At 40.0% G+C, this 20,630-nt stretch overlaps 1 protein-coding gene across 1 annotated transcript in view; it reads right to left on the bottom strand.

The window, feature by feature from the left end:
- Nucleotides 1–4,936: 4,936 nt before the first annotated feature.
- LOC137246146 (atrial natriuretic peptide receptor 1) overlaps nt 4,937–20,630 on the bottom strand; it is a 31,565-nt gene continuing 15,871 nt past the window's right edge. Inside the window, exons 6-16 of the mRNA XM_067777233.1 lie at nt 18,621–18,730; nt 18,364–18,549; nt 18,030–18,286; nt 17,859–17,974; nt 11,525–11,603; nt 11,323–11,443; nt 10,684–11,209; nt 9,780–10,107; nt 7,497–7,836; nt 7,171–7,441; nt 4,937–5,157 (exon numbers count right to left, since the gene is read on the bottom strand). Of these exons, the coding sequence (XP_067633334.1) occupies nt 4,937–5,157; nt 7,171–7,441; nt 7,497–7,836; nt 9,780–10,107; nt 10,684–11,209; nt 11,323–11,443; nt 11,525–11,603; nt 17,859–17,974; nt 18,030–18,286; nt 18,364–18,549; nt 18,621–18,730 (2,555 nt within the window). The remainder of the gene's footprint in view (nt 5,158–7,170; nt 7,442–7,496; nt 7,837–9,779; nt 10,108–10,683; nt 11,210–11,322; nt 11,444–11,524; nt 11,604–17,858; nt 17,975–18,029; nt 18,287–18,363; nt 18,550–18,620; nt 18,731–20,630) is intronic.

The following is a 20,630-nucleotide window of genomic DNA, read 5'->3' as shown; positions in this document are numbered from 1 at the left end:
AAAAATACACTATCTCAAAATTAGTTTGAAAACTTCCTAACTGAGCATAAGTTCAATGCATTTTGACACAAGAGGGAGTAAACGAAAAGCATTCTGAGATAAGGCGTTCTTCAACCTAAATCCGATAGAGGGCGATTTTATGACAAATCCTGAAATGGACATTTTTGAAAAATATTTTTAGATTTTGAACTGGTAGCTGACATGGGGTGGTACTCTACTCAGCAGCCGCAATGAACTAATAAAAAAAAATTTAAGAAAATGGCTTATTGTTCCAGAACTTTATATTCCGGCATTGATTTTGACACAAGAGTTAAGCTTTTGTGCGGTCCTGCTACACTGGGAGTATTCAACTTTTTATTCTGAAATTTCGGAAAGCTCTTTTCCGTTAAGTATTCATGGAAGTGTTCCGAATAAACCGTTAGTTGAAAATATTCGGAACACGTTCGTTTGATACTACCTCACGAGGTCCGAATATTCCAAATAAATATATACATAATATTCCAAATATAAACCGATTCCAAAAATTCTAAGATGGAGATGAATGTTCCGAACATACGGAATGAATAAGTTAACATGCTCAAAGAGTATATTTCGTTTTGGCATCTCCATTATTTACTAAAGACATTTTTACGTGAATCAATTTACTAGTTGAGTTTTTGACGTGGAACGATGAATTTTAAATTGGTTTAGGTTTCGTATGTTCATAGGTTTACGAAATTGCACTATTGCTTGGTGTCCGTAATTTTCATAAAATTATTTATGTTCAGCCACACTAAAAGATCATGGCATTGTTAATAAATTTATCATACTATTAAAAAAATAATCGGGTATTTGTAGACTGATTGCTTCCTATTTCTACTACTAATGTTTTTCGAAAAATCGCAAAGAAACAACACAGTTAACGGATTTCAACTCGATTTGGGAGCAAAATGGCTGCAATTGTCAAAAAATTTGTCAAACCTCCTGTGATTGAATCATGGTATCAGCCGTCGCATCCATTATACTTTGCCAATTTTCTACTTTTGACAATACTTACACAAAGCCACAAAAGTTGCACTTTATTTTTTGCCATTGAAAGTACGCGCCTGTGAAAAATGTGTGTTTAAACTAAGCGGTGCTATTTTTTGACAGAGAAAATTTTTAAGCTGTAGAAAAAAACTCAAGAAACAATCAATTTGATTTTGGAATACACGGAAAGTACTTCAGATAAGTCAAATGTACTTTAGAAAGAATCAAATGTACTTAAAAAACATCGAATATACTTCAAAAAGTGTGGCATGTACTTTAAGAAATATCAGATTATATTATTAATGTTTACAGTATTTATTAAAATAAAACAAAAAATAATTATAGTGGCTTCAAAGTACATGTGATATACTCTGAAGAACTTTTGCTTATTTATAAGTACATTTGGTGTTTTCTAAAGTAGATTTGCTAATTTTAAAATTCATTGGACGCTTTCGAAAGAACGTTTGATTATTCAAAACATCAAAAGATACTTCCTTTAATCATTTTGCCGTTAAAATTAAATTGATATTTTCGAAAGTGCTGCTGGAAGAGATGTAGAACTTACTTAGTCTGTATTAAAGTTATGTCAGGAAAACAACTTGCTTATAAGAATGTGATAAAAGCAGAATAGCTGAGCCTGGAGTCGGAAACGCAATCGAAAACGGAGAACATACATCTGATAAAATATAAGGATAATAATGCAATACTGCCATTCACCTCATAACAGTAAAAAATGGACAATCCGAAGGTTTATTTATACCGAACGACTTAGGTTTTTTCTACTGATAGAGTTATCTAACTTCGATTCCCAAAACCCGTAACCGAATTCGAACTCTGAAATTTAAATTAGTCTGAAGTTTTAACATTTTGGTATCGGAATCGAAAGTCAATAGCCGCTATAGTTTCTTATTAAAAAAAAAATAGTCGAGCGCATAGTAGAGCTCGTGACTCATACTAACCCCGTGAGGTAGTTTACAACTAGCGAGTTGGAAATTGGATGTATGTAATGTACCTAACTCTTTGATGAATCTTAACTTAGTGTGTGCCTTTGGTTCAAAGCCATGCTGGATGGTTAAGGGTGAAAAATTTAATGAGCGCCAAGACCAGATTTAATTCATCCGTATTAGTTTGCAGGTATTCATAAAATAGCATTTATTCACGTATGGGTATTAAAAAAAAAAAACAAGGGAATGAATATTCCGACTGGGTAGCTGTTTTGTCAACCAACATCAATAATATATCTTTTATAACACAGATATGAATTTTTATTTTTCCATTCAATTAAATTTTGACTAAATCATACTTAGTAACCTATATTTTCTAACTAGAGTTAAACCCATCAATATTGAGCTGTAAAACTTTAGTTAACACGGAGTTAACCATGGAACTCACCACTGTGAAAACGGCCATAAGCAAAAAGGATAAATTAAATCAAGATATGTCAGTCTGCTACTCGTAGCCAATTGCTCTATGTTTTCTATGAGGTAGCCGCTAGTTTTTCTTTGAGCAAGATGTGCATAAAATATCTTTTTTAAATTTTCGTGGCGTTTTTGTGTTTATTTAACGACTGTTTTTAATTAATTAATAGAAAACCTTAGGCATAAATTTTTGATTTCCAGCGAGGATCTCGCCACTCGTAGCAAACTGGTGACTCTTATTTCGGTAAAAGTCTAGTTGAGGGGTCAACTGCTAATACTCTACCAAAAATATCGAGGGAAGTGTCAAAAACGCGTATTACTCTACAACAATAATCCGAAGGCGGAAAATAAAAATTGTATCTCTGTCCGGAGATATTTGCAGTTGAAGTTGGCGATTTTCATATGGTTGTTGTAATGTTGTAGAACCCTCAAAAAAATTGTGAACATAAGTGTTTTGCGCGGATATAGTTTTGGTCTCCAAACCGGTGTTGGACCCACCCAGGGTAATTTTTTATAAGCGCGACCGAAGACCGCCAATGCAGAAAAGTGTTCTGCGCAAAAATGCTATGGATCCCACCCCCGGTCTCGGAGGGACCATTTTTCGGTTCATTTTTCGTTTTTTCGTTAATATCTTTTGAACGAGTTAAAATTTTTGTTTTTCGCCTTCGGATTATTAATACCGATGTCAAGACGCTTGACACCTCTCGATATTTTTGGTAGCGTATTAACAATCGACCCCTCAACTAGACTTTTACCCTTATTTCAATTTATCCTCTTTGACATTGTGGATAAGAAAAGTGTGCTAACTTCTGAATAGACGTTAAAATTACAAATATAACCGATCACCTGATTTTTAATTGACTATCGTGTTCTCATTCTGTATCTCTTTCTATCATCCGTTGAAGATAGCCGACTCTATGCGCCGCCATATTGAACATCCTGTCAAAACGCCATCAAAACGCTAAAAAGTAGCCATCTTGAACATCCTGTCAGGCAGTTGATGGATAAGATATCACACTTTTTTTATGTACAATGCTCTTTGCCATAAGTAGGTACATAGAGACTAATACTTTAAAGTATAACGTCGATGCCTTTGCAAAGCCTACTATCGACCAACTCCAAAACCGTCTATCTGACGGCATATGCATTTTACAGAAGAGCAATCAAATATATTGTACACCCTTTTTATACTCAACTGAGCAGAGCTCACAGAGTATATTAGTTTTGTTTGCATAACGGTACCCCGTAACGTCATAAACTAATCAAGATAGATATAGACTTCAATATATCAAAATCATCTGGACGAAAAAAGATATTCATTTAGCCATGTCCGTCCGTCCGTTTGTCCGTAAACACGAAAACTTGAGTAAATTTTGAGGTATCTTAATGAAATTCGGTACGTAAGTTCCTGGGCACTCATCTCAGATTGCTATTTAAAATGAACGAAATCGGACTATAACCACGCCCACTTTTTCGATATCCAATATTTCAAAAAACCGAAAAAGTGCGATAATTCATTACCAAAGACGGAAAAAGTGATGAAACTTGGTAGGTGGGTTGACCTTATGACGCAGAATAGAAAACTAGTAAAATTTTTGACAATGGGCATGGCACCGCCCACTTTTAAAAGAATGTAATTTAAAAGTTTTGCAAGCTGTAATTTGGCAGTCGTTGAATATATCATGATTAAATTTGGCAAGAACGTTACTCTTATTACTATATGTGTGCTAAATAAAAATTTGCAAAATCGGTTGAAGAACACGCCCACTTAAAAAAAAAGTTTTAAGTCAAATTTTAACAAAAAATTGAATATCTTTACAATATATAATAAGTAAATTATGTCAACATTCAACTCCAGTAATGATGTGGTGCAACAAAATACAAAAATAAAAGAAAATTTCAAAATGAGCGTGACTCCGCCCTTTTTCATTTAATTTGTCTAGAATACTTTTAATGCCATAAGCCGAACAAAAATTTACCAATCCTTGTGAAATTTGGTAGGGGCATAGATTCTATGACGACAACTGTTTTCTGTGGAAATGGGAGAAATCGGTTGAAACCACGCCCAGTTTTTATACACAGTGGACCGACTGTCCTTCCGCTCGGTGATTTTCCCTTATTTTGTCTCCAAAGCTCTCAGCTGAGTATGTAATGTTCGGTTACACCCGAACTTAGCCTTCCTTACTTGTTTTGATAGAACTCGATGTACTGAGCTCAGAGCTAAGGAATTTCAAGTTTGCCACATGGCGGGGTTTGGGCGGTTTTGCAATTTGTCGCTACATGGTTTTGCAAAAGCATCGACGATAAATTTGTTAAGTCTTATAATGTAAAATGCAACAATTATTTGTTATACATATATTAAAATAGTAATAACTTACTTAAATATATCAATGTATATCTATATTTGTATGTTTGTATATATTACCACAATAAAACAGGTAACAATTGAGCTTAGTTTATAATATATCGGAAGCCTTATACTCATACTCCAAACCTTCTGCAGCTGTGAGCTATTTGCCAATTGTTGGAAAGAGTATTGGAAATGGTACATCGCCGTTCGTGTTTTTTTGTGGTGTTGGTGGCCGAGGATCGGGTTCGGTACAACCCAAAAGCCAATACGTGGTAACTGTGCCTTTACCCTTCAACTCCACATCCCCACGCAATTCCATTTGGAAAGTACCAAACTTTTCGAATATTGCTTTAGCAGCTGAGGAGACGTGTATTTTTAAAGCTGTGAAGAGCAAATGACACAATTGTTAGGTATTTTTTTATGATAATGATGAAATGATATATTAAATTTGTTTGAAGTTGCCACCGATTCCTATTTCCAAATTTATTTTTAAAAACATCCAAATAAATGTAAATTCAAATTGACTGCCGAGAATATTTTTTAAAAACACCCTCTTTAAGAATTTTTTTTTAAAAAGGCTCTCAGAATTTGTTTGAAAAACGCCCGAACTGAGAATTTTTTGAATAAACGTCTACCTAAGTCAAAATATATTGAATTTAAATTCAGATATAGGGCTTTTGAAACAATCTTTGTAGATAGAGCGGTGTTTAACGAAATTATGTGTCAAGAGGTTTTTGAAACTAGGTTTGAAATTGGGCGGTTTTCAAAAATTTTCTGTTAGTGCGTTTTTGAAACGGCAGCCGGGATAGGGCGATCCTCCACTCTGCAGTACTTATATGGTGTTCTGGGAAAGGAGCTCTTCCAAAATGTTGTTGAATAAATATAACTTTCCATAAGCTTGCTACTTCACTAAAGCATTCGGTGTCTGCACAGGGTCCTATATTCTTCCCAGGACTCGTCGTGGTCCACTACTTTTATAACCAAAAAATATACTCCTCTTACTTCCGAATAGTCTTCAGATATATAATTCACTCAGGTGACTTTTCTTCACCTCAGGATCTCCTCTAAGAATTTGTGCCTATGTACTAACATCTTTTTTACAAAGTTGTTGGCGTCCTCCAACTTCCGTAGGTTGCCCAAGGTTTGGATCTAAAAATATCTAAAGGTCTTGCCCTTCAATACCCAATTCAGCACTTAAGAAAGAAAGGGAAGTTGATATATACGTAGTTTGAAAATGAATTTCAAAAACGCTTCAGTTATGCCTCGTTATATCATGCTCGGAACTCACTGTGATATGAAGCATAGTACTCGATGTTGCCCCAACGTATGTTGGTTGTTCGAAAACTACTATGAAAACCAACCAGGTGCTCACCCTTATCCTATGTATAGCCATCTAAGAAAACCATGTGAAGCGATAAAGGGATTCACCGAAGGGTTTGGGGAGCTCTAACGATGTTAGTTGTCCCTTTTCTGGATTCAGATCCGGTAAGCCCCGGAAAAAAGCCCCCTTCAGGTATTACCCCGATAATCGCAGGAATTATTTGCTACGACCACGTTAAACCTTCTACGTCATCAAACCCCTCCTTCCTTGAAAGGGTAATCCTTTGAAAGGGTTGTGCTTTACAGCGCTTTAAATCCCCGAGGAGTTCATCGTTGAGCAGTTTGTCCCCTTCCACCTCCTTTGAAGCCTTGATTTACCTCTCCTACTTCCAAAGTGCTATGATTGTTGTTCCTGGAGCTTTTCTTCCTATGGCCCTGCAGCATCACTCTTTTTTTATCTTTAAGACTTATATTTCTGGGGGGCAGACAAATACCACACATGCTTGGGGCATCTTCCCCTACTCAGTTTCCAACATATCCTCCGCCTGCCTGCTTATATGGCGGATGTATTGCCCTCCCTTCTCCGTAGGCCCACATATGTGAAGTACCCACCAATCCTTTGTCGATTCAAGTTCTGATGCTGCAGAAGGAGCAGCGCATTATCCGACTTCACCACACATAGGACCAGTACCTTTGCTTTTGGTATAATGGTATCCTATGCTCTATTCACCACATCAAAATGTGCAATTGTGCTTTCTATTGCTATTTTAATAAACCTCTGTATTACCGTTAAGTAGCTTTTGAATCAGAAGTCTTCGTGGAGCTTGTATTCGAGTCTGTTTGTAGAGTCCTCAATTATTTATAAAATCAAACTCCCTCATACACAACGCATGAAAAATTGAAAAGGGCGATCGGGACATTCTTAATGTTAATATTAGGGCTCATATTTCAAGAGGCCAGTTTTTGTTTATAAAAAATATTTGAACGGTGTTTCAAGAAAAAAAAACTTTTTTTGAAACGCTCTAGTGTATACATTCTTCGATTAATGACTGAACAGCGTGTTACCATACTTACGTAGTCCAGCTGACTCCATTCGTGAAGCTGTATTTACGGTATCACCAAACAAGCAATAGTGTGGCATCTTTTGACCCACAACACCCGCACAAACGGGACCCGCATGTATACCAATTCTTATTTTTAATTGATAATCAGGTTTATGGCGTATAGTAAATGATTTAACAGCATCCAATATGGCAAGAGACATTAAACCAATTTCTCGTGCATGATCGTCATTGCGTTCGGGTAAACCAGAAACTACCATATAAGCATCACCAATTGTTTCCACCTAGAAAAAGAGATGCACATACCAACTTATAGTCAGAACCTGTCTCAAAGCTTACCTTATAAACATCATAGAAGCCTATAATCCGATCAAATGTGCTGTAGAGATCATTGAGAAAGGCTACAACTTCCATGGGACCACTTTCTGCGCATAACGCCGTAAAGCCCACAATATCACTGAAATATATGGTAACACATTCAAATTGTTCCGGTTGCACCATTTCACCAGCAAGCAATTGTGTTGCTACAGGTCGTGGTAGAACCTGATATAACAACTCTTCGGTGCGACGTTTTTCCATGCTCAACTGTTCTGTTTTTTCTTCGACTAAACTTTCTAAATTGTTGGCATACTGTTCCATGCGACGTAAGAGATCATCCATTAGATTTTCACAAAAGCCCCTGGAGTTCGTATGGAAATGGAATAAAAATGTTTTTGATGGAAACCATTTATAGTAAAAGTCAGTCGGGGGAATGACAATATTGATAAATCAGCTCAAGAGGAGAATGTTGATTTCGTTCGAACTTTATTGGCCACTACCTAGGCTCCGGACCAAAGCCAAAACTGCTTAAAGTAACGATGAGCAAACTCTTCAACAAATCTACATAATGCTGGATTGAGGAGAGTTTGGATGCCTACAGATGCAGCTTTCACAAATATAAAAGCGATAAGAAAACCGCAGAATAGAAAGCAAGAGAGGAGTAAACTGAAAACCTGGAGACAACAAATGAGATAGCAAGGCTTAGCAAAATATTATCTCGATCAAAATTAGCTCCAAATAGCACAAATGAGCCATATGGCTCTTGGACAGCCTGAAGCCAGAAATCATTAGAGGTCGTTATTTAGTTTCATCGACTAAGAAAACAGCGTAGTCAATAATAATATTTTTAATGACTATCAATTTCTTCGAATCTACTAAATCGGCGGAGCAAGATGAGAGATGGAATGTGTTACGTCTAATCGACATTCTTTTGAGATACTTAGAAATGGATATGTACCAGAAACCTGGAGAATTTTACGGACCAGGTTTTAAAGACAGGTAACCAAATCACTCAGATGCCAAAGATTACAAGCTAATAAGCCTCTCTTTCGTTATATTCAGTCACATAACTTCCACCGAATGGAAGCAAATCAAAAAGAAGATTGGCTCGAAAAGCTCTGCAGGAACTCGTTGTATTAAGTAGAAACCTTTTTACTTCAACCAGTACAATATGATAAGCTGCCACGACATTGAAAGCTCATTCACATAACTTCCACCGAATGAAAGCAACTCAAAAAAGCTAATTGGCTCAATGTGCTTTCCAGGATACCAGATCGTCAATACACCCTGACAGGCTTCAACAACAGTTAAATTGTTTTCAATAGTTTCAGAATAGGAAGAAATAGCAGCCACATAAGCAGCAGCAGAAACAACTAAAGATAATTTTTCACTTGGTGCTTCTGTTTATAGTCAGGACACAAAAGAAGCCTGTAGATTGAGAAAATCCAGAATGCTGAAATTAGCCAATCATATTTCGCACCCTCTGCTTAACTGTGGCCTTGATCTGTTGAACGATTTGCATGTTGCGAGAAGCCATGATGCTGTAAGCAGTACGTCTCCTAGCCATCCTTCAAACCATCGTACACAATATTGTGGCAAATGTTGACATCACTATGCTGTTAGTAAATAATCACAACAACAAAAACACCTATGTACAAGGCAACGAAGAATATTCCACACACATAACCAGCAGCTCGAAGTGAAGAGATGTCTCACATACACAGATTTAGTCACCAGCTAAGTGTAGAAGTTGCTACTCACACATACGCACGCATATAGCATAAATATGCGAACGAGGCAACAGAGAGTATATAAGCAGAGCAAGCTGAGGAATAAATAATCAGTTCTATTTAAACATGCTATTAGTTGTGAAGTAGAATTGTGAAGTACTACTCCCAAAGTAGTCTAAATAAAGACCAGTTTGCAATACTGAATATTGGAGATAATTATTCGACAGTTCAGCAATTCAAATGTTAGCATAAGGTGCATAATTATAAGGAACTCTCCAGAATTCATTAAAATATTTTAATCATAGCTACTTCTTCGATTAAGAAGAAGCAAACACATTATTCTTCCACCCGAGTGGGGTCTCTCTTTCCTCCGCTGACAACGAATTGTGCCGCCGTTACGTGTCCGGAGTGTTTTCTTTACTTATGATGTATTACAAAAAGACATTGCAAGTTAATAACTTAAGAAGGGTTTACAAAACCTTTCAATGCTATACGCTGTTCTACAAAATAAAAAATATACCTCGCTTGAACTAATTTGTAATCCAAGTCACCTTGTAGAAGAGTTCAAACTTACTTCATAATCAATCGCACCGATGATCTTATTGTAGCAAAAGCTGGTCTATCCTCTGGATTATCAGCCCAGCATTTTTCCATTAAATCAAGCACATCAGGCGGACAATCACGCTGACCAACAAATGGACGAAATGGTGGTATTTCATGAGCTTCTACACGATTCAGGATGGTCTGTATATCCATATATTGACGTGCCATTTCATAGGGTCCACCACGTACAACGATTTCCTCCAATATAATTGCAAATGAGTAGACATCGCCTTTTTGTGTAGCTGGATTGCCAGGTAAAACTGTCAGCGGAAGGAGTTCAGGTGCAATCCACAGGAACTCTGGAAAACAAAGAGGGGTTGATATTTCAAATAAGTCATACATACAGATATGCGATTGATACTATGGATGCACCGAGACCGCACAATATTTAATTAATTTTTTTAATATAAGTTAAAATTGCTTTAAGGTATATCAAGGATCTTCAATATATTTTCAATCTGGACTTTAAATATGAATTCGACTTCGGAATATTTTAAATAATATTGGGTTTAGAGGCATTATCAACATTCTTCATAAATTAGCGCTTAAGTAACAGCGTAGGAGCTTTTAGTGGGCGCCGAGATTTGACATTCAGGTAGTCTTAAAATTAATTAGGACATTTGAAGATCAAAATATTGCACTCAAACACCGACTACTTTTGAAAAGAGATCAAACAAAGCTCCCACACCTTCAATCAAATGGTTTAATCCAGATACACTTCCAGCACTTATAAAGGTATTAGGGCTAACACCTAAAACTAAAGTTCGCATTTCGCTCTCAAACTATCTAAACAACAACTCAACAAAGTAAGGAACTATTCAACGGTCCCGCGTATACATGGCCAACAATCGATATTTTTGTTTTCTTTAACTTACTATTGAAATAATTCTGATCTTTGACAAATTCCGAAGGAGTAGTCAGTGAACGTAAACCAAAATCGGAGATTTTCAATACAAAACGACCATCAATCAAGCAATTGCAGGAACGCAACTTTCCATGTACTTGCACATCACTGTTATGCAGATAAGCCATGCCCTTAACAATATCATGTATGAGTGACATACGAAAATTCCAATCCAATTGTATTGCCTCGTTCTCTAGAACATCTTTTAAACTACCCTTCGGACAATATTCGGTAAGTATTAACACGGTTGGGCGTGGCAAATCTATGCAGGCACCCACAAAGCGCACCGTATTTTCGTGACTAACATCTCGAGCCTGTTTAATCTCCCACAAGAGGGTTGGTGTAATATCCACCTTCTTGCGGTGTATCTTCTTTATAGCAACACGTTCACCTTTTAAAATACCAATCGTGGTGAATACCTGTGTGAGAGGTAATGAAGCACAGCTAGCGATAGAGGCGCGTCCCGAGTGGATGTCGTATTGTTGCAGTGAAAAATTCTGCAGAGAAAAAATAGATATTGAGAGAAGGTATGATTATTTGTCATTATAATATTGGTAACGTTTTAAAATTTGAATCATATAAAAAAAACTTTGCTATTTTCAATACTCACCTCTACATTAAGTTTTTGAAGTCCAACTTTGCTGCCATATAGTCTGCCCACTTCAAGTAAGACCTCATCGGGTCGCACACGCCAAGACATATTATTCAGTTCATTATTAAGTTTCATTTGTCTTAAATAGTTAATGATTGGGTGAAAAGGACGAGAGTGAGATCAAAAATTACTAACCAAAATTATTTTAACGTATACTTACTTGCACATCAAATAAATAACCATAAAGGAAAAACCAATAAAAATGGCAAATGCGAATGTTCCATACATGATAATTAACTCTGGAAACAAAGAAAAAAATGTGTAATATTTATTTCATAGCACACAAACATATTGCATCTCAAGTAGAAAGCTGCTTTGAAGCAGGACAGGCTGAGAAGTGGTTAGTTACAGATAGGTAAATTTTCAATCATACTCTCTGACCTCGCAAACCTTGTCAGAAGTAATTTTTTAAACTCTCTGTCTTGAGGATTATAACTTTTTACAAACCAAGAGCGTCATTTGACAAAGACTAATAATTAAAAGGATCCGAAACTATAAATTATACTAGATCATCTGGCAGAAGTTGTTAATTTTGTCTCTGTAGGCCTTTCTCCTCTTTCTATCCAGTTAATCCTCTTTTTTTCTTCATTCTACTCCTCTTCTCTTCCTTTTTTCTGGTTCTATCGCTCTTTATATATCTATCCATTTTCGTCGGCATCTTTTTAACCGAACGTTGTGGCAGGGCGTGGCCCAATTAAACCAGGTCAATTCTGTTCACGTAGCCAAACCACATCGGACTGACGTTAGTACGTCACCGAGGGGAAAGGCCATTTAATCACCAATGCTTCGCATGCGCATTTCTCTGTGCTCCTTTTCATCGTGCACCATTCGTGTCATAACTACAAACACCATTTTGCTAACAGTAGTTCAATAGTCTATGTGACTGCACGTTAGGGAAATAAAATTTCTCATGGAAGGTTTCTCCCCAAAAACTTTGTGTATATTGAGTCCTTCGCTTTAAAAACGAGAGCAGTGAAGCATTGCATGTTCTCGGTTTTCTAGTTCGGTAGAACAGTAGGGATATAAAGCATTGTCCTCTGTCCTACGCTTATATAAATATTCCTTGAAACCGCCGTGCCCACTCAAAATCTGCGCGAGATAGTAGCAAGATCTCTCACCCCTATATTTATCTTAAGCTCTACTTCTACATCTACCTGTATTTATATCATTACCTCTACTTCTACCTCTACGTCTACTGCTATTTCCTCTCTGCTGAAAATGTATCGGTTGAGGTATTGATATTGAGATTCCAAAGACATAAATCGGCTTCCTGGTGCGAGAGTGACTAGAGAGTAAATTTATGATATGGAATGAACAATATCGATCTGGCACACGCATTCTACATAATATAGAAGCAAACATAAAATCTGCAAAATAGTGATACCAATTATCCGCTATTTTGAAGGCTGCAAAAAATTAAAAAATACAATTTTGTATTGAGAATATCCATACTACTACAAACTTATTACCGACCAATCGATATAATCAATTCAATAAAACCCAGCAAGTCACCGATAAAAGGTTTTGTAAAAATTTAAAATTCAAGTTCCGACGCAAAATTTTCTAGGTCATATAAGTTAGCAACGCTTTTCTTCTCACGCAAAACTTGCTGATTATACGTCTACCATTGGACGCGTGATCTGATACTTCCTGCTTTACAACATTATTCTCACTCCCATACTACGGACGATATGTCTACCATTAGGCGTGTAACCAAACACTCCACATAGCTTGCATAAGCTTTAACTTTAAAAACAACAATATTGTGACGAATATTAGCACCACTAAGCGATACCTGCATCACTAAGCCGATACTAAGCAACCTATCGTATATATGTAAGCACACATATATAAAAGGCAGCGGAGAGATACAAACGCATGACATCATCAGCCGACCCCATTTCAGTGTGACCCCATTTAATTTGTTTCGTCCCTCCCACAAATTGTCATCCTCCCAGCAGCTCCTTGCAGCAGGACTGCTACATATTCTCTTACTCCGGGAAGGTATCGAACCCAATCCGGGTCCGTCTCCTGACCCCGGTCCTGAGAAATGGTTTTGCTGCATTTGCCAGAAAAGAATCTTTTTAGGACGGCCATACTCTGTTCAGTGTGTCTCGTGCAAGGGATGGTTGCATCGGACAGGTTGTTCTGGGCTTGATCCCAAAACCCGACGTCCACGTAACTTTTATAAATCTTTTGTGGCTCCTTGCTGCTCACGGCCAAGGGCGTCCCGTAGTCTACGCCTAAGCGTATCCCCACTACCTTCCAGCAGCTTCGCTGCTCAGCAAGCCACAACAAGTACCCGCTGCTGCTCGCGCCCCACGGCGCCAACAACTCAAACAGCTGATACCACTCATAACTACTACCTTCGTAGTAGAGCTGGTAGCAATGCTGAGCATCAGCCACTGCCCCCGTCTTCTTCTCCCCCCTTTTTTCTGGCAGCAATCGTGCAGGTCAGGGAAACAGACTCTTAGTCCCTGCCTCCGTTTGCACCGTCTGCCAGCACAGAATATACAGGTTTGCGACATCCGCTCAATGCAGCTCCTGCCTTGGGTGGTGCCACTTTCCTAGATGTTCTGGTCTCCGCGACGGCAACCCCTCGACGGGTTTCATCGCGCCATGTTGCCAGGTCGCAAACCCAAATCATCCGGGTACCCCAATGCTTGCCCAAGGGCGCCCAGTCCCAAGGCCACAACAGCAATTGCGTCCTGGCCTTCCACAACCTAGGCGTAGTCACCCCTCACTTACCCCTAGAGTGGCGGCGTCACCCCTCATGCACTTCAGAATTCTGCAGTTCAACTGTAATGGACTAACTGGGAAGATTACGGAGATAGTCGATTTCATGAAGCGGCACAACATCCGCATTGCTGCGATTCAAGAGACTAAACTCACAGCAAGATCTGCATTGCAGACCTGCTCTGGTTATAATGTCCACAGGAAAGACCGCGAGAGCGGAAATGGAGGCGGCCTCGCGTTTATTATACACCACTCTGTGCAATATCATATATTTAATCCTGGCATCGACCGCAGTGACAATGTCTTAGAACGTCAAGGCCTATCTGTCCGGTCAGGCGATGCAAATCTAGAAATCATCAACATCTACATCCCTCCTGTCACCTGTTGTCCCAGTGGATACCACCCTAATATCGAGGCCTTACTCACTGGCAACAATCGCATTATCTTAGGCGGTTTCAATGCCCATCACGACCTATGGCATTCAAACTTGCGGGCGGACGGTAGGGGTGAGATGTTGGCGGATCAAATAGACGAAACGACGTTCTGCACAATAAACGGAGACGCCCCCACACGTATGGTAGGAAGCTGTCATAGCTCGCCAGATATCTCAATCGTGAGCGCAGAACTCGTAAACTGCGTCAACTGGCAGCCGATGGTAACATTGGCATCCGACCACCTGCCCATACTTATTTCGTTCGAGCGTACCGCCGACTTCATCATCACCGAAAAACGCACTTTCATAAACTTCAAAAAAGGAAAGTGGGAAGAATACAAATCTGCAACAGACAACAGCTTTGCTGCCCTCCCTATCCCGACTGATGCCCGCCAAGGGGAGCGTGCCTTCCGTAAGGTCATTGAATCCGCCTCGGCACATTTCATTCCCGCCGGGAGAATTCCCGAAATCCGGCCCACTTCCCGGCGGAGGCTGCGAGCTTAGCGAGGGAACGCGACCTTATAAGACAGCTTGATCCAGGCGACCCCCAAATAAGGGATATAAACCAACGCATCAGATTGCTTGTGGACGAACACAAGCGGGCGAAATGGGAAGAGCACCTAAGAGGTTGTAACCTCTCTACCGGTGTAGGTAAACTTTGGTCCACCGTAAAGTCCCTATCGAATCCGACTAAGCACAAAGACAAAGTTTCCATCGCCTTTGGCGATAAGGTGCTGTCGGATGCGAAAAAATGCGCGAGCGCTTTCTGCCGACAATATATAATGCATCCTACGGCCGACCAAGATAGACGGAGAGCCAATAGACACGCACATAAACACAAACTCAGCGCGTCACCAATTACCATCACCGCTAGAGAGGTTGAGGACGCCATTGGTCGCGCTAAACCATCCAAAGCAGTGGGCCCAGACGGCATAGCCATGCCGATGCTTAAAAACCTAGGGAAAGAGGGTTTCAAATATTTGGCGCATGTCTTCATCCTGTCTCTTTCCACCTTTGTCATACCCGAGAAATGGAAAATGGCCAAGGTGGTCCCGCTACTAAAGCCTGGGAAACCAGCTAACGTAGGTGAGTCATATCGTCCGATATCTCTCCTATCGCCAGTGGCAAAGACGCTTGAAGCCATTTTGCTCCCTTATTTCCAAGCACATTTGCAGCTAGCCCCTCATCAGCATGGCTTCAGAAAACTCCATAGCACTACCTCCGCGCTAAATGTCATTAGCACCCAGATAAATTGCGGTTTGAATCAATATCCCCACCATAGAACAGTACTCGTAGCGTTAGACCTATCAAAAGCTTTTGATACGGTCAACCATGGCTCGTTTCTGCAAGACCTGGAAGGGTCTACCCTTCCCCCATGTCTGAAAAGGTGGACCGCAAATTATCTGGGTGGTCGGCAGGCATCGGTGCAATTCAGAAACGAAACATCAAAACAAAGGAGAATTAAACAAGGGGTGCCACAGGGTGGTGTCCTATCCCCGCTTTTGTTTAATTTCTACATATCTAAGCTACCTTCACCACCGGAAGGAGTCACAATCGTTTCCTACGCCGATGACTGCACAATAATGGCTACAAGCCCAGGCCCAAAGATCGATGAGCTATGCAATAAAATAAACGACTATCTCCCTGATCTCTCCAGTTTTTTCGCCTCGCGAAACCTGGCATTGTCACCGACTAAATCTTCCGCGACCTTATTTACAACATGGACGCCCCAAATGTCGACCATATTGAACATCCACGTCGATGGCACTACGCTACCGACTGTCCTACACCCCAAAATCTTGGGTGTGACGTTTGATCAGGATCTACATTTTGGTGCGCACGCAACCGCAATTGTTCCAAGAATTCAGAGCCGTAATAAAATCCTCAAATCCCTTGCTGGCAGTACCTGGGGAAAAGATAAAGAAACGCTCCAGACCACATACAAAGCAATTAGCCAGCCGATTACGTGCTACGCGTCACCCATATGGTCGCCCAGCCTAAAAACCACCCACTGGAAGAAACTACAGGCCTGCCAAAATACTGCTCTCAGAATCGCCACAGGCTGTCTTCTTATGTCCCCAGAACACCATCTGCATAATGAGGCGAGAATACTCCCCATCAGGGAGAGAAATGAGATGCTGACCAAACAGTTTCTGTTGAATACCCAGAAACCTGGGCATCCCAACAGACATCTGATTGACGAACGAGCACCGCCTAGGGGCCTAAGGAGTCATCTCCGTAAGCATTTTGAGGAAATACGGCACCTGAGAACCCAGCCGTATGAAGCGGAAAAACACAAGCAGGTCCTTGGTGAACTTCATAGACAGGCGTCGGACCTTTATGTCGGGAATTGCCCGGTGAATCCAGTACTTGAAGAAAAATATCCAGAACTCGCAGAAGAGGAACGCATACTCCCCAGGGAAACGCGTGTCACTCTTGCTCAACTTCGTTCTGGATACTGTAACAGGTTAAACTCTTACCTATCCAGAATCAACCCCGACATACAAAATGTATGCCCTGCTTGCAATGTGTCCCCACATGACACCAACCATCTCTTTAATTGTAATGTGGAACAAACGCCTCTAACACCCCTTTCCTTATGGTCCCCCCCGTTGAAACGGCAAGTTTCCTTGGACTCCCGTTAGAGGATATTGATGACAATTTGTGATCGGTCGCGGCTATTAGGTGGGGCGAGCATTGCTACAACAACAACAGCAACAACATCATCAGCCGAAGTAGTACTCACATATACACACGCATATGGCTACAAACTACAAATATACATGTATATGGCTGGTAACCAAGCATGAAGTTCACGAAATTACTAGACCGTAGGAGAAATGGGTGAACGAGGAAACCGAGAGTATAAAAGCAGCGCAAGCTTAGGTCTGACTAATCAGTTTTGATTTAAGCACGCTACTGGTTGTGAAGTATAAGTGTTATTGTGAAGTACTCTCAAAGCAGTCTAATAAAGACCATTTTGCATTATTAAATATTGGAGTTATTTATTCAACAATTTAGCGATTCGAACGTTAGCAGAAGGTTTGGAATAAGCGGAATTTTCCTAAATTCCTTACAATATTAATTAAACCCGAAAGTCATTTCCGTTTACTTCAACGCGCAACAATAAGAATTCCCAAGCACCAAAGCTACAGTGGCAACAACAACAACATCGGCTAACATCAGCGGCTAAGCGCAATCAGTTAGGTTAGGGTAGAGTTAAGTTATATTGTTAGAATTAATTCGTTCTATAAAGAATCGTAATAAAGAGCACACGGCTCAATATAATAAGTGTCGCGTGTTTTAGTTACTTATACATACTAACCATTGCCATGACACTCCGGTGCATTGTCCAAAAATCCACAACGAGGTACATCAGGTGGTGGTCCTTCACGCCCACCAGGCCAATGAATCTTTTTGCCATCGACAGCAGAATATTCTCTAGAAAAGAGATACTTATTAACTTCGATCTATGCGCTCAGTCAATGCAACCTACCGATGCAATCCATAATAATGTGCTACCACCTCAAATTTTCCATTTATTGGATCCAAATCGGATATAGAATAATCAGCATCACGATCACCATTATCATCAATACGTACATGACCAGTTATGCCATGAAAATTACGATTCCACATACGACGGGTTATAGCCATACCATCACGAATATCACCACCTTCGCTAAGAGTTTCATTGAAAGCCATGCCAAGCAAGTAGACACCGTCAAAGAAAGCGCCAATAAAAAAGTTCACCTGCAAATTTTAAAAGTAAAAAGAAATGTAAAATTGTTGTAGCCTCTGAGGCACATTCCGGAACAACAAAAACTTACTTCTTCACCTTCGCTAAAAGTGTAATTGTATGTTTTTGCCATTGCACGCACTTTATCCGCAAAGCCTTGATATTGCGGATTGGTAGGTTGTAGCAAAGAAACTCGAAGTAATGCCTCGTAAGCCTTGCGTGCATGACCATCCAGCGCATCACCCATTTCCCAGTCGTGGTCACCCCAATAAGAGCTCTGTAAAAGTGAAAGCAGTAAATCTTTTTAAAATGCAAAACTCATAGTTTAAGAACATATCAAAGGATTACCTGAAAAATTTCCACATCTAGGAATACCCAATTGCCATTTGTCATTCCTAGCGTATAAGCCGCCAGCATAAACTTACGTACAAGAATGCCACGCAATGATAAGATTACCACTGGAATGTAAAAAAATACATACATACTTGTTTTCGAAACAATTTTTTGCTAGAAATGTTGACTAGATCTTTTCTTCCTTTTCTTTCCAAAATCCAAGTAGGACGATCCATCAATTAAATCACGTGGAGTTTGTTTTTTTCACGCAGGGTTGTAGCGTGACGTAGCGGGAAGCTTGTTTAGACCCCACCCCTATAGAGCGTGATCCTAACCTTGACCCCGTTCCCCCCTATACGCGTATCGTAATTTATGGATCGCCCCAGGTGAAAGGTACGAAGTCCACTTTTTTCTCAGTAAGACAGTATGGTTTGGAGAATGCTATTAGTATAATATTGAATATTTTAACAGCTGCAAACTATTAGTACCGAATGGCATCCCAACTTTTTTGTTCACAAGAGGTATTCCGCACTCTGCGATAGTCGATCTGTTGACAAACAGAGTTCGTTAAAACACACACCCGACCAAAGCCACATCTTGTTGTCGTAATTCCTAAATTCCTTTTGCTGCATAATTGACACTTGGGCATAGCCGAACTCCACATCTCCTGCCGTAACACATTGGGAAGTAATGGTGACCTGATCTTACGGTCGAATTTTCTTCCGAAGCTGTGTGCTGAAGGGTGGTGACACAACCAAGATGATTCACTTCAAAAATTCAACGAAGTGGGAGAAAGAGACAGTAGGGAAGCAGCTCTCTGGCAAGATCCAGTGGAAATCTATCGAATAAAGGCGTCTGCGATTGGATGGAGATGATAAGCCTGCTTTAATGAGGCAGAAAAAACAAAGTTTAGGGTCGCAAGCTAGGCGCATGGCAGGACTTTTAGGCCTGAAACTTGAGGACAGAGTAGTCCCAATTGCGAGGAAGCAACTACCTCGAAAACTGCAATTCAGAAAGAGGGTCAGAAATAGTGTTTAACATGTCGAATTTTCGAACGGACGAAAGAATTTATAAGTCAAAAGGATGTAATGTTAAGGCTGCGGGTTTTTCCGAAGAACCCAAAGCGGTATCACGCTGTGACACAGAGAGTATGAAAACTATAGTGAAACCAGCTTCGACTGTGGCTTTGTGCAGATGCCTACCAAAATATACCTGTACAAAGGGAGCCTTTTTGTAAACCGATTCGATTCGTTAAATCAGCGGCTTTGACAGCTTGCAACCATATCGGAACCCTAAGATGATTAAATGTAGTGTTCCGAACCTTCAAAAGCAAGAGCAATATTTATGAGTGAAATGAAAGACTCAAACGTTTGTAATGAAAAACTTCAGTACAGGCATCGTGTGCTTAGATTGAGGAAAGTCCTACGCAAAAGTGAAATAGTGCAGGAATTGATAAGTAAATTATAGTTACAGTGCTGGTAATCGATATCAAAATTTAATAGGCAGTAGAAAGCTTAGGCAAGCTTAAATCGCCAAGTCCAAATGGTTGATTTTCTGTTGTGCTACAAATGGCAGGTAGTAGTGGAGTAGTAGTGTGGCTGCAGATAATCTTTCAAGGGTACCTAAAATGGAATTCGTCGTCTACCTATCAAGGGTGTGATACTCATGTACCTATATATCCTCTGCTCAAAACGCTTGAGGCTGTTGTTGTTGTTGTTGTTGTAGCGATAAGGTTGCTCCCCGAAGGCTTTGGGGAGTGTTATCAATATAATGGTCCTTTGCCGGATACAGATCCGGTACGCTCCGGTACCACAGCACCATTAAGGTGCCAGCCCGACCATCTCGGGATCCATTTATGTGGCTACATTAAACCTTCAGGCCATCCCCTCCCTCCCCACCCCCAAGTTCCATGAGGAGCTTGGGGTCGCCAGAGCCACGTCTGTTAGTGAAACAGGATTCGCCGCGGATAGGTGAGGTTGACAATTGGTGTTTGGAGGAGCTATATATTGCGCTGGCAACCTGAAG

The sequence above is a fragment of the Eurosta solidaginis genome, chromosome 3 (assembly GCF_040869045.1).
Source record: "Eurosta solidaginis isolate ZX-2024a chromosome 3, ASM4086904v1, whole genome shotgun sequence".
Taxonomy (NCBI): domain Eukaryota; kingdom Metazoa; phylum Arthropoda; class Insecta; order Diptera; family Tephritidae; genus Eurosta; species Eurosta solidaginis.
The sequence above is the reverse complement of the archived record's forward strand: the minus strand, read 5'-3'. Positions and strand labels throughout refer to the sequence as shown.